Genomic DNA, 17009 nt, shown 5'->3' with positions numbered 1-17009 from the left:
TTACAGCAATCCAAGCCACTGTGTGCAAAGAAACAGCTTTGAGACCCAACAGGAAAGCACAAAGATGGTTTTCAGAATGAGAAACAGTTCAACCTTTTAAATTTTATAAGAGTATTTTTGTTTAAATTGAAGTCATCGCTCAGCTCCTTACCTAGTGCAAACTTCTTGACCCTTGTTGCAAAGATAAGAGAAACATCCTTTCCGATGTGCCAAAGGATAGCTGTAGGACTGGCCTATGTGCAGGCATAGCTCAAGGCCAGAACGGCTGGAGTAATTAGAGATAGTACTGACTTTTTAATTTAGCTCTCAGTTTGGGGATTGCGGTATGTGGAGAAACTTTCCTCCACACGCTTTTAAATGCTTTTAAAATCTCATGGTAAATGAGAAATGTGACAGAGGAAAGCCAGTGAAAATATGACAAGTGCTTCCGTTAGGGAAACTCTGAATACTGGCTATGCACATTCTTAATCCCATGTCTAAAAAATCTGCATTCAATAAAGAAAATACTTTAATGTGTACCACTTTTTGAGTTTAGAACTTTAATTCCATTTTCCACATTCCCTGTCAACACTGAATTGTTCTAGCCAGTACTTATTGCGTGGCATGGTTAACAGTGAATTCTTCTCTTTCAAAAGACCACACAGGATGTGTTTTTTCTACTCCCAGCTTCTCCCCTCCAAAGGGGGAAAAAATAAGAAAAAGAAAAAAAACTTTTAAGTATTGCCATGAGCTGGCAAATTAAGTGAAACCTCTCATTCCTGAGACTTAGCATTATAGAGGAGTTAGTCCAGGGCATCCATTTACCATAGTTTAAAGGATCAGCCTGGAATGAACAAAGAACAAATTCTTAACTCTTCATCTACTGTGTTTTCCAATAAAGTTGGCTAGCTCACAGATACGTGGGTAAAACCATCTCCAGCTCACATGTAAAACAACTAATTTGGTAAGTGGAAGCCGAGACACAGAGTAAGCAGCTTGGGAGCGGTATGAACCTACTTTGGCAGTATTATTGTCACTGTGACCAACATCCACCTCTGTAAACCAGGCTGATTTTATGTCATGACAACATTTCCTAAGTGAGGCTTAAAGAGATGCACGGACTCGCACTGATTCTCTGCAGATGAATCAAATGCACCCAAAGGATGGTTGGTTATTTCCAGCAAAACAGTCCCACACTTGTATTTTCTTTCATAGCTATCATTTGTTTTCGAGACAAAAATGGATGCACCAAGCAAAAATGAATGGTTAGCTGCTGAGGACAACATTAGCATGATAAGTCCCTGACAGCTTTAAGTTTGGATTTGACATAGCTATAGTGAAGCAGCAGTGAGATCGCCTTCTTACCATTCACAAAGATCTCAGCCCAGGGAGCCGCAGCGGTACAGTACATAGCCTCGCATAACAGCATACTGGCTAAGGAATGTACTTTCTTTAAGAACAAAAATCCCACATACAATATGCGTGGGAAAGGCAGCCAGGGTTAGAGTCCTTCTGCACAGCCTACAAAATAAATTTTAGAAAAAAGCCATCCAGTGAGCACAATACTTCGATTCCAGTTCCTTGTTGGCTAAAAAAAAGACCCCCAAAATCCCAGACCCTGTTTGATGCCCAATTTCTACAGTCTATTGTTTCACAGAGGGAGGAGGGGGTCCTAATCATGGCTTAGTTATAAAAGGACAAGTGGAGCTTTGGGTTGTTATGGTAGAAAGCAATTTCTCATCACACAAAAAACTACAGAGATGAATTCAGCCTGGAACTAGCAAATACCTCTCTGCTAAGTCCCCTGGCCATATTCAGTGATTATGCAAATAACAACGTTATGTTATGTTATAGGTATAAATCGGCTTAGAAACTAAAGAATTTTCCCCAATGCAGTAGAAGAAAGATTGGGAAGGTGGAAAAAACAGCAGCTTGACATGTAACCCCATTAATCTGAGTCAGTAGAGTTAACATGAATTTATATTTATGCATGCAAAGCCAACCTGGACTCAGCTTTTTGTTTATAAAGAGAGCTGGTTCCAATGGCAGAAAATACATAACTGGTATATGATACACTAATTTTCCAAACCCTTATAATAACACAGTAACGTGAAGAATGTGTCTACTTGTAACATGCAATTTATACCATAAGCTGCCCATAAACTTCTGAACAACAGAACAAAAGAGTCAGTTCATTAACTTTGTCCGAGTGTTATCCGGGAAAGCTTGGCCTGTGATCACACACCCCATTCTGGCTGAGCTGCTGAAGCAGCCTCCAGCTGCTGGTCACGATAACTGGGCAGGATTCCTTAAATCTGCCTTCCTGACCAACTGTTCAAAAACCCTGCTCAGCCTCCATGAGCCCGTTCTCTTAGCCAGGTTAGGAAAGATGACACAGGCGTTTATGCTGGCAAATCTGAGGTGACGGTGCTCTCCAGCAAGGACCTGAAGTCACTCAGGTGAGGTCAGAACAGGACACTCGATGTATGCGCTGCAAGAGCCGCAGAAAGGGCTTTCTGTGTTACTGGTCAGCAAAATCAGGAAGGTGAACGACGACCTCTTCCTCACATCACCAAGAACATGAACTCTGCAGAAACTGATGGCGAGCACCTTCATCCTCCAAGGACGTTTTCTTGCATTCATGTAATTGTTAGCTAAAACCAAGGGATTTTTTTTCCCTAAAGGTCGATACTTAAGGAAAAAACCAGAGGCTGAGGTATAAAAGCAAAAACGCATGCACAGAGAAAAAAAACAAAATTAATCAAGAAGACATTCCTACACATGTGGGCAACTGTAACACACCAGACTATCCATTCAGACTATGAAACCAAGAGCAGTCAGGTAGCCATATACAAATACAGGGAAAAACGTTGTGCCACAAAGCAAGAATCAACAGTTAAAACTTTGGATTCTGCGACCATCCCAAAGAGCCACTTCAGATGTTTTCAAGCTGAAAATATTTGCTTGCAGTATAAGCCACAGAGCAAATCAAGAACACACAGACCCTAAAACTTCTTTTACGCTCTCTGAAACGGAAGGCGCATCAGGAGGACTGTTAGCCTGAGGGCACAGTTTCATGATAGCCTGGCTTGAAGAGGTAAAGCCAATTTTTTAAACTCCCACCCCAATCCTTCAGCCCCAGGTTACTCTCTCCTACTTCCTCTCATTGCAGCTGCAACTGTTCTAGGGGCTACAGTACAAGTCCCTGAAACAATCCAAATTAAAGAGGAAAGCTGAACTTATTTGGGGGGATTATTTTTAAATGAGATTAGCTCAGTGATTCACTTCCCAGCTCTTCATCCGAGAAACTCTCTCACCGTAACTCTTCTGAGACAGCCCTCTGTAGCACGGGAGGTGGGAAGAAATAATCAAAGACAGAAACGTCTTAAAGTGGATTTCTGCAATAGAGAAGCCTGGCATACTTTGAACCCACTGAAGACCACATCCAGTCCCACGTGGATACCATGAGTTGATACACTTGCTGATGTTGCAGAGAACAGCAGTGATTTTCAGTCTGAAACTGGGCAAACCAACCTTGATGGCTACTCATAGGAGGTCGCACATTCTCACATAATCAGGTCACGACCACAATCCTATGGATCCTACACTGGCTGAGGAAAATTAACTGAGACATACTACCTTCCAGGCTGAGAAACAATTTAAAGCCTTACTTGATGGAAAAAGCACTTGTAGCAAGCCCCTACAGCATCCATCACAAATTTTCATGGAACAACCCTAAAGCAAAGATGAAGTGTTAAGACTACCAGTGCAAAAACATCAGGTTTTGCAGTCAAAATCATCTGTGCCCTAGCAACCACGGTATTTGATCAAATACCAACAAACATCACGCAGACCTACACCGATGCAGCAGTGACCAACATAAATGCAGCAAGGCAGAACTGTATGGAATGATTTACATAAAAAACTCAGGCTAAAGATTACCAACATTTTCAGGGAATAATTCATCACCTTGTAATTAAGAAGGTTGAATCATGGCAAAAAAATTAATGCCTACAACCTTCAGCAAGACAATATACACTCTGACGTGTTTTGTTTGTCTCTTGGGGTTAACTTGGGGGTGGGGAATGGAAGGGGATAGATGAGCAATCTATTGACAACCCTTCAAAAACTGTTCCGTCTTTTTTTTTGCATTATAGTAACTGAGAAGCAATGAATACTGATTAAAAAAAAAAACAACCCAAAACAACCACTTATTTATAAGAGACTCCTTTCCTTTCCTGGATGTTCCATCTTATTTTTAAGCAGCTGGGACTAGGGAAAAGTGATTGACAGATAAATCAATTATAAGTTTTATCTCCCAAATAAGTACTTTTCAAACAAATGTGGCATTTCTTATATTATGACAAGAAAACATGCGTAAAAGAGATGATCTTTGGAATAGGGTGGGAGGAAAAGCGGCGGAGGGTCATGACAATGTAATCCAGTCCTCAGAGCTCATCTCCTACTGCCTCTCAGAATTTAAACTGGTGAATAACCTGGGCTAATTACAACAGCATCACCCGCCCCAGCCATCAGAACAGCATCGCCATGCCGTCACCAACAGGCAGCTTGTCTGAGCCCAATCAAATCTAAAATGGGTGGTAATTATAAAAGATACCGGGATATTAAACTGTCTGAAACTGAACCTAAAATTCTATAACCTGAAACGCAAGAAGTTCAGACTGGTCATTCACAGACTACGCAATTGCTGCACCGCTGCTACCGATACCACATACACCGCTGAGCCCAGTGGTTTACTCACAGTATGATAAACAGAGGCACTCAGGCTCCCTAATGCCTTAGTAAACCCAGCCTTAAGTGCCTAATGTACATTAATGCATGTTTATGCCTACCTATACTTATGTAATTTGGCAGAGGGCTACTGGGAGCATTCAAAAAATTAGCCATTACACTCCAGTGCCATCTTTATCTTTCTAATTGCTGTTATCCTCTACGACCATAAAAGAAGAAATACTAGTGGTGGCATGTAACTACATGACCCAAACATTTCGCTTAGCAAGACACTGTATTTACTGATGTGCATCAGATTCACTTTGAATCAAAATCAGGGTCAATTACTGGTGATCACGGTGAACAACAAACTTTATTGATCCAACCTTGGCAAACTCTAGATCACTCCTTCTTTGCTAAATGTTGCATATACATAGATTTTAAAATGGAAATTTAGAAAATGTAATTTTTTTCTCCTGGATCAACACTGTACTGCAAGACTGCATACACTGTAAAGAAAGTAAATGTAACTAGAAACAATTGCTTCTACAGCATTGCCAATGAAAATTAAATGATTGCTATAAATTAATACTTACTGCCAAAAATACGGTATCCATTCTGGTTTAATTGGACTCATTTAATTGGCAAACCCAAATGGAAGCCAATGTGCCAATTAAGTGATTGTCCCAATTTCCAAAGATTCTCAGGGACAAGCTTCATGCTGGGAGTTAGCCTGTGAAATAAAAATGACTCTCTAACCAAGAGGGAGAGGGAGCGAAAGAACCATACACAACAATATAAGACCTTGCCAAAAGCTTAACAAGGGAAAAAATACTTGATTCATGCAGCAATAACAAGGAAAACAAGTTATGTGAATGGAAAATGAAATATAGGTTACTGGTGCAATGCCAGACCAGAACTGTTTTGACCAAAATATTATTACAGCCTGATGACTGCTTGGTGTGCCGTATGGAACATTTCTCTCATATCAAGGCCTATATTGTCCACGCTAGCTGAAATCCCATTTCTGTCCCATCATTATCTTTGTTACAAACGGCGCCCTGTGACCTATCTGCTACGCAGTCTAAGCTGCAGCGATTCACATAAAAATGCTGCCGAGTGCTGGATAGAGAAGACATACTACAGTTTCTGCAAGATTAACAAAAGACTTACTAATCCAGGCAAGTCAAAAGCCTGAGAGCCTTCACCAGCACAAAATAACCTCCAAACTTTAAGGTAATATTTTCCATAGCATTTAAGAAACACAATGACTCTTGAGACTTAGAGCCAGAAGCCAACTGCTGGAGCATCTAGGTGAAGAAATATCTAAAGTCCATTTCCACTGACTTTTCCAAGTCGTTCAAAAAACAACAGAAAAAACCAGAATTTCAGCTTCCTATCTACTAAAACTTTCCCTTGCACTTGAAAGCTTAAAACTTTGGATTTTTAAAAAGAACCTGCAGGTAGGCATTCAGTGTTCAAAAGCACTCATTCTTCCAAAGAAGTCTACAGCATATAACCCATCTGAAAAAAGGATCAGCCTAACAAAACTGTCTGCAACGCTTACTTAAGAGCTCACAACCAGACAGCCAGCTGTAAAATTCTGGTGTTGGTTCATATGCATACAAAGCATGAAATGCTGTAAACCACAGGATTAAAAAGTCCAAAATGTCAGCTTTTACGTGTTGAAGGATATTATACCTATATATGTCTGTTGCTGAAACGAGACCATTTCAGTAACCACCTTTTTGGAAATCACCATAGTTGACAGGGCCAAGCGAGTCAACACACTCCCTTGTTCTTTTTTGCATCTATTCTTGCAGAAGCCACAATGAAGATCTGGGGCAGCACTGGGCTAAGTGCTGTACAAAGAATGAGAAACAAACCCTGCACTAAGGAGAGTGAAATCTTTCTTTAAACCTTTACAATTCGCTAATCTCTACACACTTTTATAAATTGCATTTAAAAATAGTTTTCTCCTCACTCATGTCCCAGATTTAACAGTGATATATTGAGGTCTCATTAAAAAGCCTTTATTACCTTCAGAAGCCATGGCACGTTACCTTATCTAGTATCAAACGCTGAAAATACTACAGATCTCAGAATCCATCTGACCTGATATAAGAACTAAGATTATTCCAGGGACTTCATAGGACAGGGTCTAACCTCTGTGCCTTTCTAACACATATGTAGGCTTGTATTTTTCCTAAGAAAATTCCACCAGCATAAGCCAAAAAAGATGATGTGTACCAACTGCCAACTACCTGCCCCCTTGTTCACTTATGCAGTTGACAAATTCAAGGACTCATAATAGTTTCCCATCAGTAATTTAGAGGTTCCTGCATCACACCTTTTCTAGGCAACCTGGTGATAAACAAGTAACATTAGGGATACTACAGCTATCATCTCAATAACCTCATTAGGGACAATCATACTTCTAGATCCTAAAAGCTACCGTTCAGAGGTGCACCGGGGTGGGAAAGGCTGATTTCCTCAAGGTGAAGAACTCTCGGTCACCTCCAGCCGTGATCTACTCATGATGGAATCCCTGCAGACATTCTCTGGAGGACGTGACCAGGTGTCAGGATGATCACCTGTATTCTTTTGCTCAAGGCACTATGGAAAAAACAATCTCACAGTAAATAAACCTACCACAGCTTTAGGGACTCATTTTGAAAGCTTCCAGAGCTGAAAGACGCAGCAGATGCTGCAGAAAAAAACGACCTTTTCAGAAACACATAGATACACACGCAAAAGAAATCCTATTTCTAGCTTTGGAGTGAGTATATTCACCTTATCTCCAGTGCCCGTCAGGTTAATGCAGCTTCAGGTGGTATCTTTCTGTGAACAGCACAATTTCAACAGGGTGCATAAATAAAGATTTTTATATTTATCTCACTATTTTAATGCTGCATCCCAAAAAAATTTAGACAAATGGAACAAAAAGGCAAGGGGGATAGAGTGTGCGTGCATGTCTGTAAGCACACCGGCCTGCTGGGGGGAGAGGCTGTTAGCACACTGCTTTGAAAACACTTATTGAACTCATAAAGAGGTGCTGAGAGCAAGTCAGATGGTCAACAACACAAGGTAAACGTAATATTAAGTAGAAATATCAATTTATGCTTAAGTTAATGACAGGCTGAGGACAGCTGTTTTGTAGGCTCGTATAAGAATTATTATATAAAGGCTCTCTTTCACAACTTCATTTCTTCTAACATAGAAATAGAGCGCTCTTCAGGACCTTACAAGGAAAAGATACTCCTTTCCTTTAAAATATCATTACCATCTCAGAGAAACGTTAGAAAATCCATATACTGCAATATTACTTGGCTCAAACACGGCTCTTCAACCCTAGAACTCAAGTGTTCTACAAAGAAAGTCAATATCATCAACTGCATTTTCCAAACTGGAGCAGAGAAAGGAAAAACCGGCATGTGTGAAGGTTATTACCCAGCAGGCCAGCAGCGCAGTGGGAATCGGAGGCTGAGACAGTGAGAAAAACAGTATATCTAATATGACCAAATTCTAAAAATACCGAACATGGGGGGGGATACAAAATACAGCGGTCCTTGAGGACTACTCAGGCAGCTGTCTTATTATCTAACTCCTGTAAAGTCTGTCCATCTAGTGTTGCAGCTCGTTCAGCCTGGTTCTCCAAATCTATAGCACAGGATTTCATAACTACTATGAAGTTTCAAGAACCACCAGAAGTACCCAAACAAACCAGGTCTCCAGTAGAAAATCACGTGACTTTCTGCTAAACCACAAACAAGAAACAAGCAGTTTTAAAAAGTAGGTGAAAGTACAAATAATAAACGTCAAAGACGATAAAAGTAGTATCAAACAAAGGACTAGAGCTACTCAGGTGCCCAGAATAAACTGGCAATGACAGAAATATTAAAAATAGAGTTTCTGCCCTACCTTATATTTACAGTATAGGAGGACATTCCACCTCCATACATTTAGAAAGACCTTTAGTTTATTTTTTGTTAAGAACAAGCTCTGGAAACAAAGCACTTATATAAATTAATAATAAGCACTTCAAAATAATATTGCAGATAAAAGGGAAGAGGGAGACTAGGGACGACTTGTGTATGTTCATCTAACTGTGAATGCATAAATCGCCTTTTCCCAAAGTACAAAAACATGTACAAAGGCAAAGTTCAAGAGACAAATGAATAAGCATCACCGGCCTGTCGACTGCGTCAGAATTTCCCAGGCTCTCCGTAGTGTCGCTAGTCTCAGCATTTGCTCACCTGGCAGAACGTGAAATTCATTTAGAGTGACAAAGCCTTGCACCCACTTGGGTCTCCAGCTGTCTGCCACGGGAAGCAATGGAGAGTAGAGAACACCACAGCTATGCCCAACTTCTCCAAGCCCCTGCAGCCTCCATTCCCCAGGGGCTGAAATAGCAAGGAACAACAAAACCTGAAGTCTGCAACTTCAACAACTACTAACCAAAAATTAAACGTATTATGCCACTATGAGAAACTCGCATATCATGTGAGGAGTGTGCTCTGGGAAAAGGCTAAACCAGAGGCTGCTAAAAATGCAAAATGAAGGAAAAGAGCAAGGAAAAAAATCTCAGGCTTAAAATGATCAGGAAAAAGACAGAATGTAGTAGATGTACTGGTTAAACAGAGAATAGAAGATGACAGTGTTGAACACTGTCCTGTAAATATTTACATCTTGTAAATATTACCTTCTGATTGGACATAAGGCAGAGGTTGAAAGTGGAAATGTGATTCACTCAACACAGTAAACATGAGCAAGTGAGGTTTTTCCACCCATCTACAATGCATTCAGAGGACCACGAGGTCAAAACAACACTGTAAGCACAAATCCAAGCCATTATAAATACAGGTTCAGCAGCTTTACGTGTAGCCCTGTGCTTCACCATACCAAATCATTGTGCGGCAAATCTCAGATGTGAATTTTCTTGTTCATCGCCCTCTAAATCTCTTTTTTATAGTCACCTGGACTGTTCAGTTTTTATATTGCTGGCATAGAGCTGTGCAAGAGGACATGTTCTAAAAAGTGAATTAATAGTTAGCACAGTGAGAGCAACGTTATGCATACGTGTAGGTTGCAGTATAGAGCTGAACACTGAACAATGTCCATGAGCACAACGGCCTTGATGAGAACAGGGAAAGTATCAAGCCAGAACAGGTGAACCTTTCCTTCACTGTAAATCAACAATGAAAAAAAAAACAATAACAAATGAGGTATGCCAGCTAACTTGTGCTACAGGCGGAGACATTGAATTACAGACTCACATTCCTGAGACACACCTTGAGGTTACAGACAGCACGGTGTCAAGCAGTGATTTACACAAGACTCCTGGCTCCAGGGTGTTAAGAAGCACCCTGTGCCGAGGCTGGGAGCATGCACCGCTGGCTGAATAACGCTGATTAGAACAGACAGTGCTCTCAAACAGGCGGCAGCAGTGTGAACTGCTGGCCAAGGTGGAGAGAAGGAAAAAATATCCGCATATGAGAAAAAACATACTTAGGAAGTGACAATTGTAAAAAGTCAAAATTAACAGTGGATAAGCAAGGAGACAAGCAGAGCGACAAGCACAGAAAATACCAGCAGACAAAAACCCTGGTGAAGCCTACGTTTTGGGTTGGTTTTTTTGGCTTGAAAACACAGTTTGGAACAAAATATTATCATTGTATTATATGGAGTTTGATGATGCTTTTAAAAGAGTAAAACATAATACTTATCTCTGTTCACTGTTTAAAATTAAAATAAATACCTGGCTCGTAGGGTGTTTATTACCTACACATTTTCTGAACATTGTATAAAGAACAGCTAATCCTAAATCTATTTCACATGACCCAGCCAGATATTAATGGTGCTTTAAACTTCAAATAATCCACTGGGATGAACGCCCCTCAGCCCCATACATCAGAGGAATCTGACTGTTCTGCAGTACAGCTCAATCTAACCCATCCCTCATGCTGCTGCTGCACTGCTGGCAGTCCAGGAGCAGAGAACATACGGCTTTTCCAGGCTGAAGCCCTGCCACTGCCACATGATCCAATGAGAGGGAAAAATTGTCACCGGTGCCACATCACAGTAAGCAATCTTAGCCACGCTGCTGGACTGCCAGCCCCTCAAGAGCACCAGTGCTGTCCCAGAATATTCAGACCTTCCCCCTATCCAAGGTCTGTGGCAGAAGGCAATTTCCTCTTCAGCTTAATATGCTAATGAGGCAATTTAGAAAATCTGAAAATAACAAGCAAGATACAACTTCCAGACATTCCTGTACTGAAACAAGGCAGGTCAAGCTTCTGAGAGGTAAGATAACTTCACAAAACCACCTAATCAGATTGCCCTGTTCGGCTGCTAATAAAATAACATCTGACCTTCCAAACTCAGCAAATCCTAGACGGACTTGGGAAAGTGGAACTGCAGGTACTTTACTCACCCATTTAAAAAGAAAACAAATATATCAAAGTAATACAGTTGCCTGTGGCCCACTGCCCACTTGTAGTGCCTTCTGTAAGCATGAGAACAGCACCTTTGCAGTTGCTTTTCTGCACTTCTGTTCCCTCTGATGGTAGGTTAGCTTTCAGGCTGAGGTTTTATTTCTGTAGACTTAGCCCACATTTTGCTAAAATCTTATTCTTCCACAGTGCTGCATGCTTCAAAAAGCATGTTTTTACAAGAAGTTCCCTTCATGCTCAAAAGTCTTGCTGAAAAAGAGGTTAATGCAGACTGAAAATCGTTGTGACATTATGGACCTTCTAATTGGCCACTAGACTTGCTTTGGGGCACATATTAATAGGGCAGAAGTGTTCTGCATGCTCCTTCTCTCTCTCCTTGACAAACCGCCAGAGGAAGGAAAGTATTTTGGTCTAGTTGAAAGTACTATGCCATCCATTTAAAAATCTGAAACTCAGGGAATATAAAGCAATGCGTAACCAGAAGAGTAGATTGTTCAGAACCGAAAATAATGCATAATGAAAACGCAACAAGGTGTTTTACCATAGCGCTGAGAGTCTCCTCCCAGTCTGGCCTCTCTCGGGGATGGATGCTTCTCTGAAGCTCTGGCACAAAGTCATCTTCTTCTGTATGTACAGAGGACTTCATCATTCTGGAAAGGAGGACAGAGAGGTTTGATACTCAGTGACAATTTCTGGGTAATCGTGCATACAGTCTGCTATGGTGCTCACTTATGTGGCTCATATGACAACACAAATGCTTCTATAAATCCAGAAATCTTACAGACTTCTAAGTTTCTCTTACTTCCTCATTATACAAGCAGGACAAGAGTATAAATCTGGTGGAGAGAAATCTGCACCCTCCTAACTAATCAATGGATAATTTTGTATAATCTCTGCATAATTTTTTTACAAGTCTTAAAACACAGAAAAATAGAGAGGAGTAAATTGCAGTCCATGTCAAAAAATCGCTTATATTGCCCAGGCAAACAATGTTAGCCTTATAAGAATAAATACACACAGTTGATCCCTTAGTTGTCACTGCATGTTTTGCCTAAAACAGAGATAGCAGTTTCCGTATCTTAGCCTGAATTCACATCCCAAGGCCTGAGCTATCAGCTCTAGCAGGTCTTACCGATCCTATCTGAAGGGTGAGCACCTTCAACCGCCCCAACTCTGCAGGGATGCGCTCAAATCAGTCTCATTTTATCAAGGTAAACCCTTCTTCAGATAAGGAGCCATCTGTCTTTCAAATACCCTATGAAGTATATTTCAATCCTGCACAGAAATCAGAGGCTCAAAATCAAAATTTAAAAAGTATTCATGAAAGCTTCTCAGCCTATCCTCATGACAGTTGTCCTGCTACAGCCAGAGAGAGCCAATATATATTGCACTTGCAGGCTGTATAAACGTGCCTTTGCGGGGATTATGCCGCAGACCTGAAGTACCAAAGGCCTGTTTGGAGGTCTGGTATTATCCATTCTGGTTTCATTAAATATGAGATTCAGACAGGCTTTTATTTTATTTAATAGATCACCGTTTATTTACTTAGGGTAACCATTTTGATAATCAACACTGCATACAGCAGGGCTGGTTTTGCTAAACGTTAACTGTGCTGATTTATGTATGGTTTGACTAAAACAAGCATGGTGAAAGGCATTTAAGAAAACTCCTTTGCTTCAGATCAAGATCTGAAGTTCTGAAACCCCTACATGCTGTTTGCCACAACGAGGTAAGTGGCTGGGCCAAAGCATTTAACTCTTCTTTGTACTCTACATGAGGGTTAAGAATGAAGTAATTAACACTCACAGTAATAGCATGGCTGGGTTACAAAATAATATCCCATATAATTTTATACCTAGCTTTGTGATCACATTTCTGCTCTAATAAAAAACACATCCCAGAGAATATAGGCCTCAAAACCAAAAGTCATAAAGCCTCAGGCTAACGCTGCTAAATGGTTCCATGTGCCATTCCCACCGTAAACATCACCGATTGAAAGTAGGCTGTCCCTAAGGAGGCAAGAAAAAATACGCCTACATGGTGAAACTGTATATATCTGAAAAAAAGGTGCATGAAAATACCACACCAGCTCAGACTGGAGACTCGCACCTTTGCAACGTATGCGTTCAGAAGAATTTGATTTTTGTAAACCTGAAAATTTGTTGCTCAGAGTGGCGACTCTTTCATTTCTCCTTCTTTGCATATCAAGAGTGAGAAGATTTGGCCTGGTTCTCACAACCCCAGCTCAACGAATGAGAAGTTCACCATTTATTTTAACTGAAAGTTGAAACCTGCTGGTTGCAGAGAAAACTAGATTCTGCAACTCAAAAACGAGATAAACCAAAACAATCCTTATTTTTTTAAATCAATCTCGTGATTTTAAAAAAGGCACAATAAGGCTTTCCCCAGGATTTCTAGATGTTTGGGTTTGGCAATACTGCAGTTGTACAAAAAGATTCTAAACAAATCATTCCACAGCAGCTTTAGTCTAATGCCATCAGACAGCATTTAGTCTAATTCCGTCAGGCAATGGAATGAAAGGAAGGGTAACATGATCAAGATCCACCTTTCTACACCACAGTTAAAAGAGCCAGCTTATCAAAATGCACGATTTCTTAGTTTAAAGACTTGAAAACAATGAGATTGAATTTACATCTTTATCAGCACTTCAGATTACAAATGAATTTACTAGACAACTCCTCAGGCTTATGGCAATTCCTCCTGGATGTCTCATCAGAAATCCAGTTTCCTTTTGAGAAGCAAATTTTCTGAATGTCTAAAATGTGGCCAGTAACACAGGGCTGCCCGAGGACACGGCTCCTCCTGCCATTAGGTAAGTACCAAGATTCGACTATGCTCTCTTCCAAACTCCTGACCTTCATTCACACAAAGTCCCTGACAGGCCACGTAGGTTCAATGTAAGGCAGGCATGACTTTCTAGAAAATTTACCACACAGAACCTACAAAACAGGAGAGGGCAGAGATGGGTAATTAAGATTATAAAATAGAAGTACACAAAGACACTATATGTGTTACACAAACTCAATGCTTAGCCTGGTCACAGTGAACATTATTTCAGTTACTCCTGGGAAGACGCTTCGAATACCAGAGTTGCCTGTGGTGGTAAGACTGAGTGCAGAGAAGAGTATGTTCTATTTTAAAATAACCTTAATAACCTTTATATAACCTAACCATAATCAGGCCCATGTTCTGGGTCTCTACCCTCGTAGTGGACAAACATGGATGTCAGAGTACCCACTCCTTTTTACTAGACTCCAATCTATTTACTCACATTATTTGTTTAATCTGATTATGCCTATAAAACTCCACGATAAACCCTTCCCACTGAGATTCTGAAACACAGTCCTATTATTCTTCCTATTGAAGGTGTTCTGGACTTTCACTGGAAATCAGAAAAGCTCTGCGCGTACAATTGCATATTTTAAACGGTCGATTCTTCAAGCATTTGTCAGACTTGTCTAGCGGAATATTCTACTACTGATGGAAATTAAATGCTTTGTCACAGTACCACAAAAATATTGGAAATGATGCTGAAGATCTTCTCTCTAACACAATTATAAACACTTGATAACCATCTGTGAACCCTTATTAATCTTTAATAGTAACTATTTAATTCCATGCCATCTGAGACAAGAGACCAAGGAAGGCTGAAGATGCTACAGGTAATATTAGTCCCTTACATATAAAGTCTAGCGGCTTTTTCCTCCCTGCCCCTGATCTGGATGAAGGAAAACAACCTTGTGAATTAGCAGCACTGAAACATGGGCAGGAGTCGGGCCAGAAAGGGGCAAGAAGAGGAACAAAAGCAGCTACTTGAGACACTCCTGTTGTTACGCTGTTTCAACAGCCTTCACGGGAACTCTGTGTTCTCAAGGATGACACGGAGCATGAAACCAAAGCTCAGGGTCCCTGGGAAAGCGGTCATGAAAAGACTCACAGGACTGGCATCCATCTGCAGGAACACTCCTAAGCATTATTTCTTCATACACCCTCAACTCATCCTCTGGCCTTTCTGCAGGAACTCAGCCATTCATTCTCAAAGGTGCAGCCCTGTATTTTGTTGGGAGCCCCGTTTTAAGCCCCCAAATGAGAAACCGATGACAGCGTAACTGGGAAAGAGCCACACTCTTCAGTCACTGAGAGGATCGTCAAAGAAACTGTCCTCTGGGCATGTAAAACCTTAGAGCCACACAGCTGGGGAAGGAGCTCTCCTAACAGTCAGACGTTGTGATTTTTCCTGGCCTCACCCCAAGACAAGCTTGGAATATTATATATATGTATAATCGTATACACGCATTTTTAATGCATGCGTGTATATGTATATTTGACATTATTTTAATTTATAGAGCAAACAAATAGCACAACATACGTCTGATTCACCACACATGTCAAGCTGTAACAAGACTAATTATCTTGTTTCTGCCATGGATTCTTTTTCACGGGAGGGAAAAACACCTAGAGTCCCACTAGCACTTCTACAAAACACTGACGCATATATTTTGCAAACATTAAAGGCCAAACAAATTAAAGAAGCTGCTCTGTTCCATAAGGCCTACATTTGGCTATTTCATGGGAGTTGTAAATGACTGAAAATTCACTACAAAATTTAATACTAGCCGTAAGAACAGAAATACAATTTTATTTAAAATGCCACTTCTTCAACTGCTTAGCAGCTCTGAATGCCCTTCAAATTAAATCTGACACCATTATATTAATAAAAGTTCTGGCTGTATAGAGGCCATTAAGCAATCTCTCTTCAGATGAATGAATCCTTCTTCATTGTAAATTGAGAATCAAATGTACCGGAACAAATGTTTACAGGACATTTCACAAAAGGCACGGCCTGCCTTCACACCCATTCTGTAAAGTTCTCTGGTAGGTCAAGTTGATGAATTCCAAGTCAGAGCTTGTAGATCTGTACACGATACAACTGTATCCAGCAAACATCTGATGTCCTTTTCCATGTTCTCAAATCTAATTTGCTGGTCCCATCATTCACGGTGGGACCGTAGCTGCTTATCAGGAATTAAACATTTCAGCGCTGTTCTCCTGACTGGGCTCCCCTGCGGTCCTGCGTTCTTGAGCATTAAGTCCTACCTGCGCACACTAAGGAGCGCATTGCGGTGCTTCACAAGGCAGAAAGTACCTCGAGGAGGTAAGCACAGGCACAGGTGCTTTATAGGATGAGTAAACTAATATTCAGCCTGATGTCCATAAACTCTACTGCTACTTTGTGGTTATAATATTGTAAATATTAAATACGATTTCCACTAGGCAATAACTTTCCCTGTGGGTTTGAAAGAGTCCCGCATCCACAAATATGAAGTGTTTCCACACTTCTGTTTGCGCAAGAGAGAAAGAATAATAAAAAGTAGGTTTTTGGAAAGAGATCATTAAATTAAATAGGGGAGGAGAAAGGACAGAAACTTTTAAAATACTGTGGGATTCCTACAAGAATGTTTGTTGCCCTTATTTAGGTTCTTCGGCGCGTACCACGTCCTGCTGGTAGAGCACAGCGGTAGGAGTAACACAATTGTCATGGACTTTGATGTCATCTAGATGCTGATGACATGCAGATTAATAGCTCTCCTCTGGGAGGACATGAGGGTGTTGACAAATTACTTTCCGAGGTGCCCGATGGTTTGAAAGGCAAGTGCTAGCATGGAAGCATGAAGCATTTTGAATGTCAGACTTCTCATATCAGATAGTTAATTGTCTGCTTGACAGATACTCATTTTAGACTGGCTATATATTTTTTAAATTAAATGCCAAGCGTGATCTTTAGGTTGTGCTCCCCCATGGGGACAGCGGGCATTTCAGCTTTCC

At 40.7% G+C, this 17009-nt stretch overlaps 1 protein-coding gene across 11 annotated transcripts in view; it reads right to left on the bottom strand.

The window, feature by feature from the left end:
• ARHGAP32 (Rho GTPase activating protein 32) overlaps positions 1–17009 on the bottom strand; it is a 263478-nt gene that overhangs the window by 151376 nt on the left and 95093 nt on the right. For all 11 annotated transcript variants that reach the window (XM_075521301.1, XM_075521303.1, XM_075521295.1 and 8 more), the window contains one exon: positions 11704–11812. In XM_075521301.1, coding sequence (XP_075377416.1) covers positions 11704–11811 — 108 coding nt within the window. In that variant the 5' untranslated portion in view covers position 11812. The remainder of the gene's footprint in view (positions 1–11703; positions 11813–17009) is intronic.

This window comes from Mycteria americana, chromosome 19 (genome assembly GCF_035582795.1).
Source record: "Mycteria americana isolate JAX WOST 10 ecotype Jacksonville Zoo and Gardens chromosome 19, USCA_MyAme_1.0, whole genome shotgun sequence".
NCBI lineage: Eukaryota > Metazoa > Chordata > Aves > Ciconiiformes > Ciconiidae > Mycteria > Mycteria americana.
Note: the sequence above shows the minus strand (reverse complement) of the source record. Positions and strands in the feature narration are given on the sequence as shown.